At 33.5% G+C, this 18640-nt stretch overlaps 1 protein-coding gene across 1 annotated transcript; it reads left to right on the forward strand.

The window, feature by feature from the left end:
• The first annotated feature begins 7 nt into the window (after positions 1-7).
• LOC116767635 (protein white) lies at positions 8-14328 on the forward strand. Its single transcript, XM_032658049.2, has 13 exons — positions 8-271; positions 3298-3526; positions 4197-4435; positions 5431-5502; positions 7220-7399; positions 7487-7644; positions 7856-8036; positions 8482-8658; positions 9169-9300; positions 9647-9875; positions 13103-13208; positions 13324-13495; positions 14032-14328. The coding sequence occupies exons 1-13, from the start codon at positions 188-190 to the stop codon at positions 14131-14133; spliced, it is 2061 nt and encodes a 686-aa protein (XP_032513940.1). The 5' UTR covers positions 8-187; the 3' UTR covers positions 14134-14328.
• The last annotated feature ends 4312 nt before the right edge of the window (positions 14329-18640 follow it).

Raw genomic sequence — 18640 nt, forward strand, 5'->3', positions numbered from 1 at the left:
CGCAGCTTGGCAGTCGGCAGTATACGGCGTACCGTCTCGCGCACCGCATTGACAGACGCGAACCTTGCGCTGTCAAAATTCCCGCCAATTAATTGGAAAAAAAATAAATACGTCAATCAGTGTTAACATGTCTGTGTGGTTTTGAAATTTGACAAAGTAATATATATTTTTTGTAAGTTTATTCAAAATGACCGCCGGATCGGAAGAACACGAGCCCCTGATATCTTCTTCGGTTGATAATCAACGTGTTACATATAATAATTCTCCTCAGGTATAAAATGATAGGAAATTTCCGAAACAACTATCGTCTTTATAATTTAAATGCATTACACAATAATTAGTAATTATAGTAACTCACAAAAACATAGCTTAACAAGTTTTTTATTAGATTATAATGAATCTGTGATCACGAATAATGTTAATTATCATTTACTTTTTAAATCTACGATCGAGGTTTTAGTTTTTTGTCGCAGTGGAATTCTATGGTATAACTTAAATCGCGCATGGGAACCGGTTCAAGCGTAGGTTTTAATAAGATTACTCCAAATTCAATATGCTGAACATATGAAAGTGATGTAAAAATGCTTTTACATTTTACACTGAATATGTTTTAAAGAGGCCAGTAAACGATAAACGAATTGATTATTATCATCAGAATTAGGAAATAATAAGTCGAGTTATAGAAAGGCTCTAGAAAGAAAATCTAATTACATAAATACCTATTTTTGTAGGCACACTTCCTTACAAGTGGTTGAACCGTACCTATAATACATTCATTTTTATGTTATACAATTTTTGTCTCGACCACGCGGTACCCTAATTAAAAAACATGTATTCTTCTATAAATAAAACTAACATTCCTATTTAATATAATAAAGATTATTTAATTCTGAATGCCACAAGGCTAAATATTTGAGATTCATCGTCTAATATCATAAAAAAGTCAAACGAGTTTTTTATAACGATCCCGTTCCGCTGGTTTTGAAACACTCGTATAGTAATGGCCGTTCTTATTAGTTATAGGTATATTTGAAAGAAGTCACTGTCACTTGTCAGTCATTTCGATGAGTATTAATTGAATTAGATTTAATTACAATTCAAATAATACAATGACTTTATATTGATAAAAAGGAGTTTTTAGTGTTTTTAATAACTTATAAAAAAACATTGCCATGTATAAAAAAAAATAAATGATAAACTTTCGTCTTTAAGGCGGCATTATGGAGTAAGTCCATGGTCCGAGCCAATTCATCCAGTTGTGTCCAATTCAATACAATCATTTGCTTCCTGAGTAGTATTAGTATGTATTGAGGTGATATTTGACATTTAAGATTTTATTTAATATGTTACATGTTATTAGTATGTTACATATTTTACATTAAACTGTTTGAGAATTTATTATCATTTTTTTTTTGTAACAAAAAATCACGGTACTCAACCGTAAAAGCAGCCTCAACCTCTTTAATAAATTATTATACTTTGAAAAAAAAAATTTCAAATAAGCTTTAATGTCACTCCGTTTGTATGAATAATAAAATAGAAAATAATAATATCTCAATTCAATTAATGATCAAATAATTGTCATGCACCTATTTGTTTTGTTAATAAGAAAGTCTTCTAGATCAAAAAATACAGTCAATGCAAAAATATGTACATTGATAGTAGATTTAGTATTCAAATGCCTTTGTGACGAAAATAAGATATACAAGGATCGTGGGAAACTCAGATCATTATCATAGTATGATAAATTATGTAAATAAATTAATTTGAACAATTACGTAATATAATATATGTGTATCTAGACTCATAATGGTTGAATTGTTTTTGACAAATACGTTATGATAGACAGGTGACTTTAACCTAGAGGCATATTAACGTAAAAAGATATTTTAGCTTTGTATAGTTCGTTGTACGAAGTATGAAATATCATGTATCTTATTATAGGCCAACGCAATTAGTTGTTGATGATTTTTATTTGTAACTTTGTCCGGCTGCACAATTAATTTGAATTCCTGAAACTAGCTTATCCCCCATCCTTACACCCCAGATACAAGTATATGAAGTAAGGTGTTGTATGATTTTGAATCAGGACAGTGTAGGATTGATCTTTCTTAATGAATATATTGTTAGAGAATTATTAACGATATACAAAACCGTTAGTACTTTATACTTGACATTTCTGTTTTTTTTTTCTCTTGTAGGTATAGTGACTCGCTAATTTGCGATTATAATTAAGACATTGGTTTCACTAAATGGTGTCCGGTTCTTGATTTCATTCTTTTAAATAGAGCTTAAGGCATTTAATCCTTGTGGGCGGTTATTTTATTGCATGCGTACAGCCATTTTATAGTATTATTTAGTTTAGTTGGGAACGCCTGTTAAAATAGAATTGACTGTAAAATATAAAATGCATTATTTTCTTGTACATTCACAGGCTGTAGAGCTTTTTAGTCGAATTTGCATTGAAAGTTGCAATTATAATTAATTTTTATACTTCTCGTAAAACGAGATTTTTGTATGACATTAAAACCTTCATGGAGATTTCAGTAATTTTTTAAATTAAATTAGATTTAGTTCTTATGGTGTTTCGTATATAGAATCAATAAGTTAATTTAAATATTTAGACTTGTACTTTAATACAAGAACCATTAACGAGCGAATGTATAGGATATTTCAGATAGCAGCAAGGAGGCTGTCTTAAAGGCTGTATTAAAATTTTACAATATAAAGCTTTAAATTATTATTAACGCAGAAAGTTTTCGCAAAGTCATTACACCGACGGCAGTTTTAAAGTCAATTAAAACAGTAAAATATGTAGGTGTAATGTGAGACCTGCTTCCAATCGATACCAGTAATTTAAGGCTCCGCTCTGATTACCAATGAAAAGGTGAAGCGGTTCCACCGTCCTGGATATTTAAGCCTATTAATTCTAATCCTATATACAGACCCAGTAAATGAAAACTAAAAGATATTCTGTTACAACTTAATATTTACCTGTATTAGTCTGATACGCAAAATAATATATATATATGTGTGTGTCTATTGTTGCGTTTAAAGCAATTAGTGCTTGATGCTCTGGAATAAAATCATTTTATATAGGTGATATTATTTCTTAATTAGGTAAGTTTTAATCTAGTATATGAAGCAGGAATCAATCATTATAGGGCGTAATAAATTGCAAAAGGGATCGTTTTGTAAACATCGTATTATCCTTTAATTGAATACCACAGTGAAACCTTGTAAAGGTAAAGGGCTTACCGTGTTTTGATTTGTTGAATGGAAAGTTTTCCTTCGTAGGACACATCACCAAACGACAGTCCACGTGGAAGCGCTGGTGAAGTAACTTTAGCTATACCACAACCAAGAAGCTATGGCGCGATCGGTGGCGCTGAGAAGGTCACTTACACGTGGGCGGACATCAACGCCTTCGCCACCGAAGACAGATCGAGGAATAGAAAGTTCTGGAATTTCTGGAGGGGATCCAACAACAGAATGTTCCAGCAGAGAAAACAGCTCCTCAGAAATGGTATGGCAATCCCGAACTGTATTAAAAAAATAATTATTACCAAAATTGATGAGCAAGGCCTTCCAATTAATAGGTGTCAATCTGTGTGTACTCTTGCAAAGGCTACAGCAAGTTTTTTTTATGATTTTTATTTCATATACTAATGACTTTAATTACAAAATTATTTGACTGATATGTATGTAGAAATTATAGTTTTTTCAATATTCTAATTGGCTATTAAGGTAATGCATGTAGGTCCAATAGTCGATAAGTTGATAACTTAAAAAGAGAGACTGGAAGGTTAAGTGTTCTTAAGTTAATTAATAATGTAAGTTGCTATACTTGATTCTGGCAGCAAAACTCGCTGCATATTTTAAAACCACATTTTGAATTACCAATTAATTTCTTAATTTGATCCACGAAAAATGAACTCGTTATGTCGTTCCGATTTAAAAAAAAAGAGTAAATGTATCTTAAAAATATATACAATTGCAGTGATATTGATCTGTTTAGAAATAAATTATCTAAGTCAATGACCATCCTATGACCCAAGAAGTTCATTTGCTGAAAGCCTTCAAATTTGAGTAATTTCTTACGTTCGGTAAGAAAACATATCTCTCGGTAAAACGATAAGCAGAAATCGCTGCTACATTTCAAAGATTGCTTCTCCACGACAAATTTCATGTCTTAGTTAACGGCGCCGCTTACCCTGGAGAGTTGTTGGCGCTGATGGGCTCGTCAGGAGCTGGGAAGACCACGTTATTAAACACCCTCACGTTCCGTACCCCGAGTGGTGTAATGTCAAGCGGGACCAGAGCTTTGAATGGACAGCCAGCCACTCCTGAGGCCATGGCTGCTCTGTCAGCGTATGTACAACAGCAAGACCTCTTCATAGGAACTCTCACTGTTAAGGAACATCTGATATTCCAGGTGAGTGCTGGATTTGCGATGCAGACGTAATTCTAATAAATTATTTATAATTTTTTTGGTGTAGAGGAAATTCTTGCTTTATGTTTGATCTCATATAGAGAACTTGTTGAAAATACTATTTTTAGGAAGAGTGTCTTATTTTTTAAAATACAGTCCTAGCAGGATGAGTTCAATTAATTAATATTTCAATAATTTTGATTTGAAAATAGGTATCATACAAGGATGTGACTCAAATATTGTTACGTCAAATTTTTCCGAGGGTTGCTACATTCAAAGACGTAGATTTATGAATGATAAAGCTGATGTCTATTTGCATGTGATTTGACGAGTATTAGGGTGGGTACAGATGTAAGGAAATTCGATTTGACTTATACAGTTTCCTATACAAGTGGTCGTGAGGTTACTTGGTAACTTAATAAATATGAGATATGATTGTACCTACTTGTCATTGTCAAAGAAAATTACTTGCAGTAATTACAGCCAATGATTCTTTATGTATCTGTCATCGGACGTCAGCAATGATAGCAATTATAGGTGACGATTGGTATATATATATATGATGCTTTCCAATTGAATAAGTTATTTTTAATAGATCATTTAAAAATGTTAATGTTAAGAATATTCATAAAATAAATGTGTACCAAACTAACCGGTAATTATATAAATTTTGCATATTACGTTTGAATTATAATTAAAAGCGTCTGTACCGTGTCAGATTATATATATAATGTTGTTAATTTTATATAATTACACAATAACGACGAAGGCCGGCGCCATCTTGTATCGATGTTGAAACGAACTTACACACGCGACAGATACATTTACATGATTGATTGTATGTTACGCTAAGGCGGGAAATATAAGTTAGACATCACTTATTATAAAAGATATCTATGTTTTATTTGACTTACACATTGATTTGCGGTACATGCATTTTTCTTTACAATTTTGTTTAGCCATTTTTGATGTGCTTTGAATGTTTTGCATATTTATAGGCTCTGGTGAGAATGGATAGACACATACCTTACGCACAGCGCATGCGCAGGGTCCAAGAAGTCATATCGGAGGTACGTATCACGTAGGCCATAGAGTTTAATTTGACTTTTTCTGGTCTCCCATGTGACCTTTGTAGAAATATTACATAACAGAGACGAGTGTTTATATGTAGATGTGTTGGTTTTTAATGTTATGTTTAGTGAAATGAATGGAAAAATCTTCGGTTCCGTCTAATTTTTTTTTATACAAGTCATTTAGTAACAACAGATTAAAAATATTACAAACATCATCATACATCTAAAAATAGATTAATTTTTTTATCCAAAAACAACTCCCACTCAGAGACGTCTATTAAAGTCTCATGTAGGCGAAACAAAAACTCAGATGTTCTTGACACGAACACTTAGATGAAAAAAAAACCGGCTGCAACATTACATTATGTGACGATATAATTTGGATAGATTCGGTTTCTTAGACGTTTTATAAATAACATATAGGTTGATAGAATCATACGTAATATGTTAAAAAAGTTAAGCGATAAACAATGTTCAAGTTTTGAACATTGTATACTTATAAATACGGATATTAGTAGACAGTTTATAAAAACTCCCAAAATGAACGAGAAAAGCATTTGCTATTTTTAATTCCATTCATATATACATATATAAATACGTTGAAGACATAAGATTTAAAACAATTAGATTGAAATGAAACTAAATTTATTCGGATAATATACGTTTATAATTGTTTTTTTTTATTTGCCATACGGAACCGAAACGGAAGGAATACGTGAAGATGTTTAAAACGCGTATACGGAACTTAGTTTTCAGTTAAAGTTAGATATATACCAGAATATTTTAGATGCCATTACAATAAGTTCGGTTATATATACAACTTATTAAAATTATACAACTTATACAGGCTTGTATACTTATATTTTGAATGAACTTTATAATATAATCATTAATTAAAAAGCGAAGACTTTGTACCTGTGTGACAACATACAGCGACCTACCGGCTTCAAAATTCTCACAAAACAGTTATTGATCCAAATTACCTTTTAGTTGTTTCGGCTTGGCCGAATATTTTAATTTTATTTAACTTGTTGCCGTATTGGTAATGAGCTTACAGTGCCAGCGACTGTCGCGGTGAAGATTTCATTATCGGATTGTGTTTCAGTCTCGACCAAATTGGAAACGATAAAGCCTTAGCGTGTTTATAATCTTTTTGAATTTTGGGTATTTGTAATATAATAGCTTCAAATAACACTTTTTCTTTGTCGGAGTCCTAATTCGGCGATTATGTCTTCTTATAGGCATTTTTAGTAATAATCAAACAGTAAATTGAATTTTATTTAAAATATTTTTGATGCGTAATAAGATAATGAAAATTTGTTGGTCTTATCTTTTGTAAAAACAACTGGTTCGTATGTGATAGAGGTATGGAGGTTTCTTTTGGACTTAATTCATTGGAATCTTGTGTCGTAAAACTTATGCGAACAAATATTTCAATATGAGGCACATTTTATTGGGCACTTATTACTTTTTTTGTGCACAACATTGTCGTTTTCAGACTTTCCGTTATTATTCCATTCGTTTATCAAAAAAGCTGAAAAAAAAATTCATAAATTTGATAATATTGTTATTTTTGGTGATAAATATTTTTTTTTACACAAGATACCTAAACTTATGTTGCTATCCCTAACTAATGCCCCTCATAGTTCGCTATTCTTGTCCCAGAAACAGTACTTATCATAGAACATATTTATTAAGATAAGATATATTTCAGTTGGCATTGACAAAATGCCAGAACACGGTGATCGGTATCCCTGGCAGATTGAAGGGTATATCTGGCGGAGAGATGAAGAGGTTGTCGTTTGCCAGCGAGGTACTCACAGACCCTCCGCTCATGTTTTGCGATGAACCCACATCGGGGTTGGATTCTTTCATGGCACAGAATGTTATTCAGGTAACGAGAAATACAAAGTGCCAAAGAGGTACAGGATTTTTTTGGTAAAGATAGGATTGTGTTATGTATGTGGAATATCTTCAACAGGTACTGAGTGGTTTAGCCAAGAAAGGCAAGACCATTGTATGTACGATACATCAGCCGTCTTCCGAATTATACGCTATGTTTGACAAACTTCTAATAATGGCGGAGGGTAGAGTCGCTTTTCTCGGCTCTCCTGATCAAGCGACAGAATTCTTTAGAGAGTAAGTATGCAACAGATTTCTCATTCCAACGTCAAGCAGCACAAAGTCACTGAAACTAATAGTCAAAGTGCTTCGTCTGTCACACAATACTTCAAGTTTAAGGAACAGTGGCCACAGAACTTTTGTAACTTTCCATTTGATTTCTATTAACTTATAGTCTAGGAGCAGAAGGAATAACTGAACTTTTCTCTCATCATAACCAATTCAATAGTCTAGGAGCCGCATGTCCCGCTAACTACAATCCAGCGGATCACTACATCCAACTGTTGGCGGGAGTGCCAGGCCGAGAAGAGACCACACGTCACACTATAGACACCGTGTGCACAGCCTTCGCACGATCAGAAATTGGCTGCAAGCTGGCTGCTGAGGCGGAAAACGCCTTATACCATGAGGTACTTTCTTTGCTACTGTAAAAAAATATTTTTTTTATTAATTTCAAATAAAGGTCTAATGTCAAGATAATAATGAGTAACTACAAGCTTATGTAAGCAAAATTTAAAAGTGAGTTATCTGCAGGAACACATTTCTGAACCATCTGAACTCTTATTTCGGGGTAAAACAAAACTTTAATGTTACGGATGTTTAGCAGATAATTCTCTCAGCGACGAAGCATTCCGCTATTTGTATTAGATTTAAATAAGCTAATAATTTCGGATTATTTTCTCAATTTTAAACTACATACTGGCGACGTTCCGGTTACTTTGCAGCAACGCGTAGCGATCCGGAAATGTTAGCTAAATTTAGCTGAATACTCGCCAAAGCGTTAGTCCTCATTATTCTATTAGATATATTTGTAGAACTAAGTAGCCTTACGTTTGGTTAAAATTTCTTCGTTAGCGTAAGATAGCGTCTGGCTGGGTGGAGTCCCCGTGGTCGTCAAGCCTGACGGGGCGGTACCCTCGCTCCCCGTACAAGGCGTCGTGGTGCGCTCAGTTCCGGGCGGTGCTATGGCGCTCGTGGCTCTCCGTCACCAAAGAGCCCATGCTCATCAAAGTGCGCTTCCTACAGACTATCGTGAGTTGGCAAATTTCTTCCTGTATTAAATTTTTCCTATTTCTTTGGTCGCATGTTGTGTGTAAACAACAATTTCATGTATGGTGGGAATGACTTGGAATTTTGCATATTATTATGGAGACGAAAGGAGACGAAACTTCTCAGCATTCCATGGATTCACCATGTGGGTGCCGGGTCAGTTGCGTTGCAGGGAGGGGAGCTTATACAGTGCCTGGGACTTGCGACCCAGGTGTGGGTTTAAGGGGCCCCTATCTAACGCGCGTTAATTCTCACCTCCATCGACCAAGCTCCTCTCTCTACCTAACCAAATTTGAAAAGAACCTACTAGGGCTGTCTTCTAAGTACGTTCCAAAAACGAATTGATGTTAGTTCTGGACAGGCCCAAGTCATTTAGTAGGTTGTAGAGAGATTTAGCCGTTATACCTCTCGCTCCCACTTCGCGTACAAATCCACGACGAACCTAGATCCCTTAAAAGCAATAAATTTGACTAAAATAAAACGTTTCCACAGATGGTGGCGTTGTTGATCGGCGTGATCTACTTCGGCCAGGAGTTGGATCAGGACGGCGTGATGAACATCAACGGAGCCATCTTCATGTTCCTCACCAACATGACCTTCCAGAACATCTTCGCTGTCATCAATGTGAGTTAACGCCATATATAACGTGAAAATCACATTAAACACTTATACCAATATAGTCCCTTGGAAAATAATAAAACATTATTTCAAATATAACATATGTTATTTGTATTGGATTTTTTTTTTTTTGCGAAATAGTAAAAATCCTATTAGATACTCGTAAAAGAAAGTTTTTCATTTGGAATACATATAGCAAAAAATTGTACCATGTTTACCGTCAAGAAGGCCTATAATTCACTATTTTAGGTAAACTCTTTGCAGAATTAACATTTCTGAATGAATGGGAATATTTTAATTTGCATCGAACATATCCGAAAAGGCTTTTACTTGAAATGCCAGTAATATGCAGGTGTTCTGCTCGGAGCTGCCGATCTTCATCCGCGAGCATCACTCGGGCATGTACCGCGCGGACGTGTACTTCCTCAGCAAGACGCTGGCGGAGGCGCCGGTGTTCGCCACCATCCCTCTCGTGTTCACCACCATCGCCTACTACATGATCGGCCTCAACCCGTCGCCCGAGAGGTTCTTCATCGCATCGGGCCTGGCGGCGCTGATCACCAACGTGGCTACTTCCTTCGGTGAGACCTCAACCTGACCTTGTATACACAGCCTTAATGTAAGGGTGCAACTATCGGATACGATCGAGATGAAGCGACCATAACCTGCCAAAGAATATTCTTGTACAGAGTCGGTCTGCTCGATATAGGATCTATTTTGTGGGATAAAAGTGGATTACGCGAATCTATGACTCGCAAGAATTCAAGGATTTCAGAACATTTCAAGATTTTGACAAATGATATTGAATTATTTTCAATCGAAAAGATTTTTCAGAAGGTTTTATCGAATTTTATTTATGTCATATCAGAAGTTAGACGTAGACCATCAAAAGTTGACGCTCAGTGCCGGGAGCAGCACAAGTAGTTAAACAAAAAAAAAATTTTGCCAGAAGACTCTATATATAATGATTTTCGTTATAAAATGATTTGGGAAATCATAGAAATAACTTCTGATGTAGGTCACGAGAGAACATATATATGTATATTCGTGTCTGTATTTTATGAACTAAAATACTGCAAACGACCATTTAAAAGAATTGGTAAAGAATACAGTTTGCTAAATTATCTTACTGAGGTTATATATATATATTCATTTTTAACGAGGTCAAATAAATTGATCGTTTTTTATAATTTGAGGAAAATATGTTTCCTTTAGAGTTATTGGGAAAATTACAGTAAAACTTCGGGTCCAAGTAACAGGCCTCCATTCCGGTGAAGGGTCATCAAAGACTTTTTTATCATGAAGAAAAAAATTGATATCTGTTTGTCTTATCCTAATACGACTAGCATTATGTCCATTCAAATATGTGAATTAAATTAGAAACAAATCATTTTATTTTAATATTCTATAAGGAGCAATTTTTTCTTGAAACATCTTAAAAAATATAATGTCATTTAATTCAAACGACTTCCTGTCTATTAAGTCGGTAAAAAATCAATATGTGTAGGTCATTAGGTCTCGGAATATATTTTACCGATACAATCAGAGTACGCGCTGGGCTACCGACAAAATGCCACTAGGACGTCTCTAGCGACAGGAACCGGTCCGAGGGGTTCCGGCTTTGAAGGTTTCGCCCGAAAACGGGGACGGTTCATCGCACGGATATTGAATTATTTGATAATAATCTTCGTTACATTATTGTTTGTTATATTAACAGATGTAATGTATCCGTCTCACATACGAGAATTCTCCAAAGTGGGCCGTGACGAAGGTGAAGAACTTGATATTGTTGGCGGCGGTTTTTGTGGCGTTTTCACACAAGCGTATCGATTTCTGTAGTAGTTTACGCAAATCGATGTATCGATACATATCGATACATCAAAAAAAGTATTCAGCTCGAACGAATGTGGACTTTAAAGCTTGACCATTTTCTCGTCAAACGTAACATGGTTTGGTAAATCGTCCTGTCTAATTCAAAGTTAATCTAACCTTTGGAAGTTCTTTCAAAATGTTTTTGTTTTTTTTTTGGCTTCATGTTTTTTTTTTTATTTTGGAAGCCATCCATATAACAGATTAATTGAAAATGTTGAACTTATATTTCTATATAACTTTCTTTGTTTCCAATTTCCGTGTAATTTACTTGAAGGATGTGTAGTTTACATATTGATGTTAAACAAATCATTTGTTAAGTAAACATTAATTCTGTAATGTCACGTCGGAATGCCATTAATGTTATCTTGCAAATTATACACTAGTTAGGCAATTATTTATAGTGAGTACTAGTATCGTGCCTCGGAAGATACCTCACTTGTCAGTATGTTATGTCTTCTGGTATTTGTACTAACCTTTAAATTAATCACGTTTGTAAGCCCTTAAAATCAAGTAATATATAATGTTTGTAAACAATGTTTATTACAAACAGTGAGCTCGAAGGTTTCGAATGAATGAACGAATGAATGAACTGCAAAAGCTTCTCCAGCAGTTGTGCTCTGGAACCCGTGGAACATTGTTAAACTTTTTGAGGGTATTCAGATTGTATTTTCAGCTGCTAAACGGACGACATGGCGTCTTATTTGAGTTGGAAAACTAGATATATAGAAACCTTAATCATTAACAACAAAGTCGTAGTGGAAGAAGAGGAGGAGGTTTTAGAGATTCCTCTAAGCCTCGCTAAATATGTCTTCTGTTTTTTTTTTATGAAAAAGGGGGGTAAACGAGCAGACGGTCTACCTGATGGAGGTAGTACGGTAGGTTTTGCAGATGCGTCGCCACCCTTATTTGAGGAAGAGGGAGAAGAAAGGGAAAAGGGAAAGGGCAACCGGCTCTCTCATTCATCGGACGAAACGCAGCCATTAAAGACTGCTTCGCTCCGATCATGTGTGAGAGGGTGGTACGTCTCCGGTAGAGCCAGCCCATGTTCGAGCTGCACTAATTTGACCACATCTAGGCTCTACCAGCTCAAATAAAGTTACTTAGATCTCTAATTGCAACATGTTGCGACAAATCTCATTAATATTATGCAATATTCCCTACTTCCGTATAAATTCCATGATCGCATCGGATAAGTCAAGGCGTTATGGAAATTAATTAACTTATACAGCCTCCGCAGATTACAGAGGCTGTGTACGAGGATAGGAATAACATTACTTTTATAATATATGATAAAATAAATAGAAGCTACTTTAAATAATTATATAACAGTAATATTGTTATCACATCAGATATTAATATTTATTTATACATATACTAGCGGCCCTCCCCGGTTTCGCTCGGATGTAATTTAAATCATTTGCTGTAAAGAGCCATATACATTTATATTCATTTAACAATGTATTTAAAGTATTTAATTGGACAAGGATTAATGCTGTATTGGTTAAAATCGCTTCGAAAATTAGCCATTATTTGTCGTAAAAAGTAATGACAAAAAAAATTATCGGAGACATCTGGAGGAGCTTTCTGTAGACCCCTTCAATGTGAACAAAACTTAGAACATTGTTTTGACCAATCTCGTAGAGTTCAAAATTAACAGTATTTCTCCACTATTTAATGGATTTTATTATACATATAAACATGGCTCTTCAATAACTCTATCGTTAAAAAAAAAATCGCATCTAAAACCGTTTCGTACTTTTAAAGATTTAATGATACATGGGGATATAGGGACAGAGAAAATGTCTATGTTTTATACTATGTAGTTACGTATACACCTCCGTATGCTGTATATGAAGGCTTCTCAATTGGAGCCGTTTGATCTGAAGCATATTTTTCTATTCAAAGGATATTTCATGGTAAGCTGTGTTATTCTCAGGATACCTCATCTCCTGTGCTAGTAGCAGCGTGAGTATGGCCGCGTCTGTGGGACCGCCCATCATCATACCGTTCATGCTCTTCGGAGGATTCTTCCTCAACTCAGGGTATATATCATTAATGAAATGTTTTATTTGCTTAAAATATTTGATTGCTAATCTTGATAACATTCGTTATTCTCGGGTGATCGCTAAGTTAAGCCCTTTATATCGTATCTCATAGCTCCGTACCGCCGTACCTCGGCTGGATCTCGTACTTGTCGTGGTTCCGTTACGGCAACGAGGCGTTGCTGGTGAACCAGTGGTCCGGGATCGAGAGCATCGCGTGCACGCGAGAGAACTTCACGTGCCCGGCGAGCGGGGACGTTGTACTCACGACCTTGAGTTTTTCGGAGGTAACACACACACGTACATACAAGTACAAATTTACATTCACACTACACACAGGACGTTTACAAGTTTCCATTGATACTATAATCTTACTAACAATAACAGCCGATACTAACACCTGTCCATTCTATCATGTCCAAAGATTTATAAATAAAAAACTGAAAAATTTACGTATGTAGTGTATCTTAGCCGATACGTGGTAAGAGTTCGGACTAAACACGTATTTAAACACACACATAAACATACAGACATACATATATAAAGCCTTTCTATTATTAAAATATAAATTAATTAAATCCTGATCGTTAGGATGAATATTTTTGTATACAATTCTAATTAAATTCAATAAAAAAAAAATTACTTCAAAAATAAACAAATATTATAAGTGTCGGAATTTTCTTACTGCGTGTTATACTTCCACGAACACACTTAAACTATAACGAGTGGAGGGGCGTTCGTCTCAGATAAGGCGGTCTGCACACGATGGAGTGTTATGAACAAAGCTATACTTAATATATATATAATAATTCGTGACACACAGAAAGACTTCACAATGGATGTAGTGAACATGGTCCTCTTGTTCGTGGGCTTCCGTCTGCTTGCGTACTTCGCTCTGCTGTGGAGGACGAGGCGCGGGAAATAAGACACAAGAAGAGATTTATTAAAAACGTCCTATATAAATGCCGTTTTATTTGAACCTCCGAATTAAGATAGCCAACGTGTTTATATTGTAATCGTTTGTTTATTATCGTACCGGCGTTCACCGAGAGCGCGTCGCTATACTGTTGTTTCGTTTTTTCATAGCTTTTTTCTGTAAATAAACGTATATTACGAAATATATGCTCTTTTTTTTATCCTTCTAAAATCACAGTTAGTTTTAGACGTTCAAAACATTCACATTAAATAGAAACCGTTTACACTATAGAGACTTTTTTGTTTATAGTGTAATGTTTGTTTGGACCTTCTTTTTAATTTTCAAACTTCGAATTTTTCGAATTTAAAGAAAGATAGAAACAATCTGAATTCAGATGAGCCAAAACCAGTTAGAGGTGATCTCTGTCCAATTTTATATCACAAGGTGATGTAAGAAGGTAAGAGAGTTTCAAGTCATTGATCAGAGTTTTTGATAATTTTTATCTCTTACAACAAAGGAAAAGAGGAAGAATTTTTCTATATCAATTATGTAATGAAAGGAATTTGATCATATTTAATAAAATGGTATAAAAATAAAACCTTTCTTATAATGTTATCGGAAGACGTGATATTTTTTTTTTATCTCTGAACGTCACCTTGCCTTCCCTTTTACCAAAATTAAAGATACGGGAAGCGTTGTGTGCGTTCTGTAATTACTTGCGTCAACAGATTTTATAGAGCATGTAAATATTGTAAATTATGAAAGATTTCTGAATGTTGTGAGATACGCAAATATTATTTAAAAAAAATATCTTTTTTATGTCACATCAAAGATGTAGTCAGTATTTTTCTAATTTATATAGGACATATAGCTACACAATAAACAAAGATCTATTTTGGATATGCTTGTCGATTCTAATATTGAAATTTTAAACGTTTCTTTCAATAAAATATCAGGTAGATTTAGCTTCATCTGATAACTTACTTAATGGTAATACAGAAAATATTTTAAGGTACGTTTTAAAATATATGCATATTCAATAAGGTTTTAAAGAAAAACATTATTACAAAAAATTCGAGGCTCATTTGTTTTAAAAATATAATAAGATAAGAATAAACTTGTAGTCTTCGATATAAATTGAACGAATTTTTTAAATAACACGAAGAAAACTGATACATAGCATTTATACTTATAAATATATTATTTATTCGCTTGTAGTTTATTACCAGGGTAGGTTAACTTAAGAATAACATAAAGCATAAGATCAGACAGCAGAAAAGTATTAGAAATTAAAGGACATGGCTTTGTAGAAGGTGTTATAAAATTACTAAATTCATTGTTAAAAGTTTAATGACGGCTAAGTTTCAAATGAATTTGGAACTAAACCTTGTTTCATATCTCAGCTTCGTTCCTTTTCAACACTTAGAAATCTCTATCCTTAAAAGAAATTAACATTCAAAATATGAAGGTGTTGGCATTAACTTATCTGATGTCATCTACTAAGACACGAGGCTGTTGTAAGTTGTTGTTACGAGGTGAATGATCTGATACACTTTCTCAGGAAGCAGAAACAGATTTGGGCCGTATATACGCAGGCAAATATTGGTCAACCTACCATTGAGACCCGTTCTGATTTTATTGTCGTCTAGGTTAAGGGATACTCACTGATTATAAAGATAATAACTGCAGAATGTTTATTTCCTATAAATTATAATGTAAAACTCGCCTTTTCCGACATTTCACCGATAACCTACAATGTTCGTTAACTCTTTCTCAAAACTCTTTCTGATATTTATTATTTTTGAGAATTTTTTGAGTTCAAATTCAAGAAAAAGTTAGGCATCATATATTCTAAACACTTTGTTCGTTGGCTTATTTATATACATGATTAATACGTATATTTTATATTGAAAACTGAGTTTGCTCTTTAAAAATAAACAAATTGTCTATAATTACATCACGCATAACAAAAATGTATTAAATATATCATTTTTTTAGATTTTTCATTATACATATATATTATACAGCCATAATAACTAAATGTACTTACGCTAGGAATAAACCATTTATCATTGGATTAAATTGAACTTTTGATATATTATAACAAAGTCAGTCAATTCCTTTAAACTTTTGAATATTTTATAGATTATATTACAAGAAAAATCCAATAGAGATCGTAAAGTTTAAACATTTCTATCGTACAGAAATGACGAGGAAATTTATCAGGACGAAAACGAATTCAAAGATCCAATTTAACGCCTCAATTATTTCGGTCCCTCTATATTCGCATGTGACATAACAGTCCGTGGAGTTGTGCTGATGTAACAAGAGCCCTCAAAAGCCCAATCTAACGGCTCCACCAGTAGTGACCTAGTCGACAATACGCCATGTTTATTATTAGTTATTCTTGGGAAAGCTCCGATTATAGATCAAATATATTTTAGAATTTTTTCACTTAAATTAAACAAAATTACTCTTTATTTCAGATGTGACTTTATAAAACCACACACCGATTTTATATAAGGGGATAGGGATTTTTTGTTTTATAGATGTACTTGTGATGTGCTTTATTATTAATAGTATGTATTTCTTTTTATGTGAACATTTTTTCCCACAAAATTGGTACTTGTCGAAGCATTATAGCGGCAACACAGAGTGTAAAGATTACATACTTCATATTAATTTAGTAGAAATTAATAATAATAATTAATTAAAATAATTAATTTATTTAATATCATATTAATTTAAACAGTTGTATGACAATTTTTCATTGATATATTAATTTGCAGCTAGCAATGTAATGGAACCGTAATAACTTTGTTGTAATTCAAAGGCTTCCATTAAAGTATTTGATATGAGCAACTTGACCTGCTCTATTATATTTTGGACAATTTAAAATCCTTAAGACATCTTTTACTAAAATCTTTTTGTGCATCACTAACAACACCTACCTCAGAGTGTACTTTCGTACTTTTGTCTTAAAATCATAAAAGTCCAGATTATTCAAATAAAAAAAGAAAGAAGTTACATAAATATTATATCAAATGAACTAACTAAAGTACTTATAACGTTATAAGTAATATTAAAAACCGCAAGGCAACCGCGACAGTAACCGTAGTATTTGGTTGATCCTTCAACTATCAGATTACTCGCTTCTACCACAACATACACAATAAATTAAAAAATTACATATTTTTTTAATCTATCACAATAGTTATTAGTCAAAATTACGGCAAACTTCTTTAAGCGAATGTGTTCTTTTAAATAAAATTAATACCATTATATTAAGCTGTCAGAATTTGTAATAAGATTGTAAAATGTTTACGAATGTAAGATTTATATCAGCTATTACCTGATCCCAAAGTTAACTCATTGTACTAACTTGATATGAAAAATAATAAGGCTTGTCGGTTCTGTTCTAGAAATACCTTCCCGGTAAGTGCTAGGATATCACGCAGTAACACTTCGCGGTTTCAAATTGGATTTGGAAGTAACTTTTTAAATTTGTTTTAGTCGATTTGACCGCGAGTTCTCGATTCTAAATAAACCAAAAAAAGAAACAATATGACGGTGACGTATTGTGAATTATCAATATGCGTATTATAAAACAAAGTCACTCGCCGCGTCTGTCTGTCTGTTCGGGATAAACGGAAAAAATACTGCACGGATTATCAAACAGTTATCACCACTCGATAGCGTGATTCTCGTGGAAGGTTTCAGTATATAATTTGTTAAGTTTTTGTATTTACTTGTTATGTTAATATGACAAGATTATTACCATTTCTTAAATATATTTTCTATATTTTCTTTTTTTTTACCATTATTTTGATAGAATAATTCGGATCGTCTCTTCTTTATTGATAAATTAGCTTAAATTAAATTTGTCATATTTTATTATGATATTGAATGTAATAAGGAGTTTATGAAATTTAAATAAATGCTATTTTATATGAAATTTTGATAGAAATTATAACGTTTGTTTTGGAAACTTTTAATTTTTTGAAGGAATGATAATTTTATTATTATTATTATATTTTTGTAATTTTATTGCTTGCTCCAATTAAATACTAATACTTTCTCAAAGTCAGAACAGTGGTATTGGAATGATTGAATTAGAAACGCAAGAATACAAACTCGAATAAGAGCCCAATATCGTTGTTGGGAAAGCGGCTACGACGCGACCTCTCGGGAGTCACGGGTTCAATTCCTTTTTTTATATGACAAGGGGCGAACGAGCAGACGGTCTACCTGATGGTAAATAGTTACCGTCGCCTTGTTTGTGGAGGTCCCTGTTAAAGTAGGTAGATTGTTTAGTTGATCAAGTATTTTTTCTAACTCTAGATGTAGTAATAATTTAATTGAATAATTATTATTTATTTTTATTACCATTAATCGCTTTAAAATTCACATTTTTTACAATTTCGTAACAAACACGTGTCGGTCTCTTGCTTTTTATGATTATAACATCTGTAATAAGATAAATCGTACATATTTGAGTGAACTTAGACAAAAAACT

This window comes from Danaus plexippus (genome assembly GCF_018135715.1).
Source record: "Danaus plexippus chromosome 9 unlocalized genomic scaffold, MEX_DaPlex mxdp_26, whole genome shotgun sequence".
In the NCBI taxonomy this organism is placed as follows: Eukaryota; Metazoa; Arthropoda; class Insecta; order Lepidoptera; family Nymphalidae; genus Danaus; species Danaus plexippus.

Coding starts and splice junctions, on each gene's coding strand:
- LOC116767635 (XM_032658049.2), top strand. CDS start 188: ATGACCGCCGGATCGGAAGAACACGAGCCCCTGATATCTTCTTCGGTT. Junction 272..3,297: donor CATATAATAATTCTCCTCAG/GTATAAAATGAT, acceptor TTTCCTTCGTAG/GACACATCACCAAACGACAG. Junction 7,400..7,486: donor TGGCACAGAATGTTATTCAG/GTAACGAGAAAT, acceptor TATCTTCAACAG/GTACTGAGTGGTTTAGCCAA.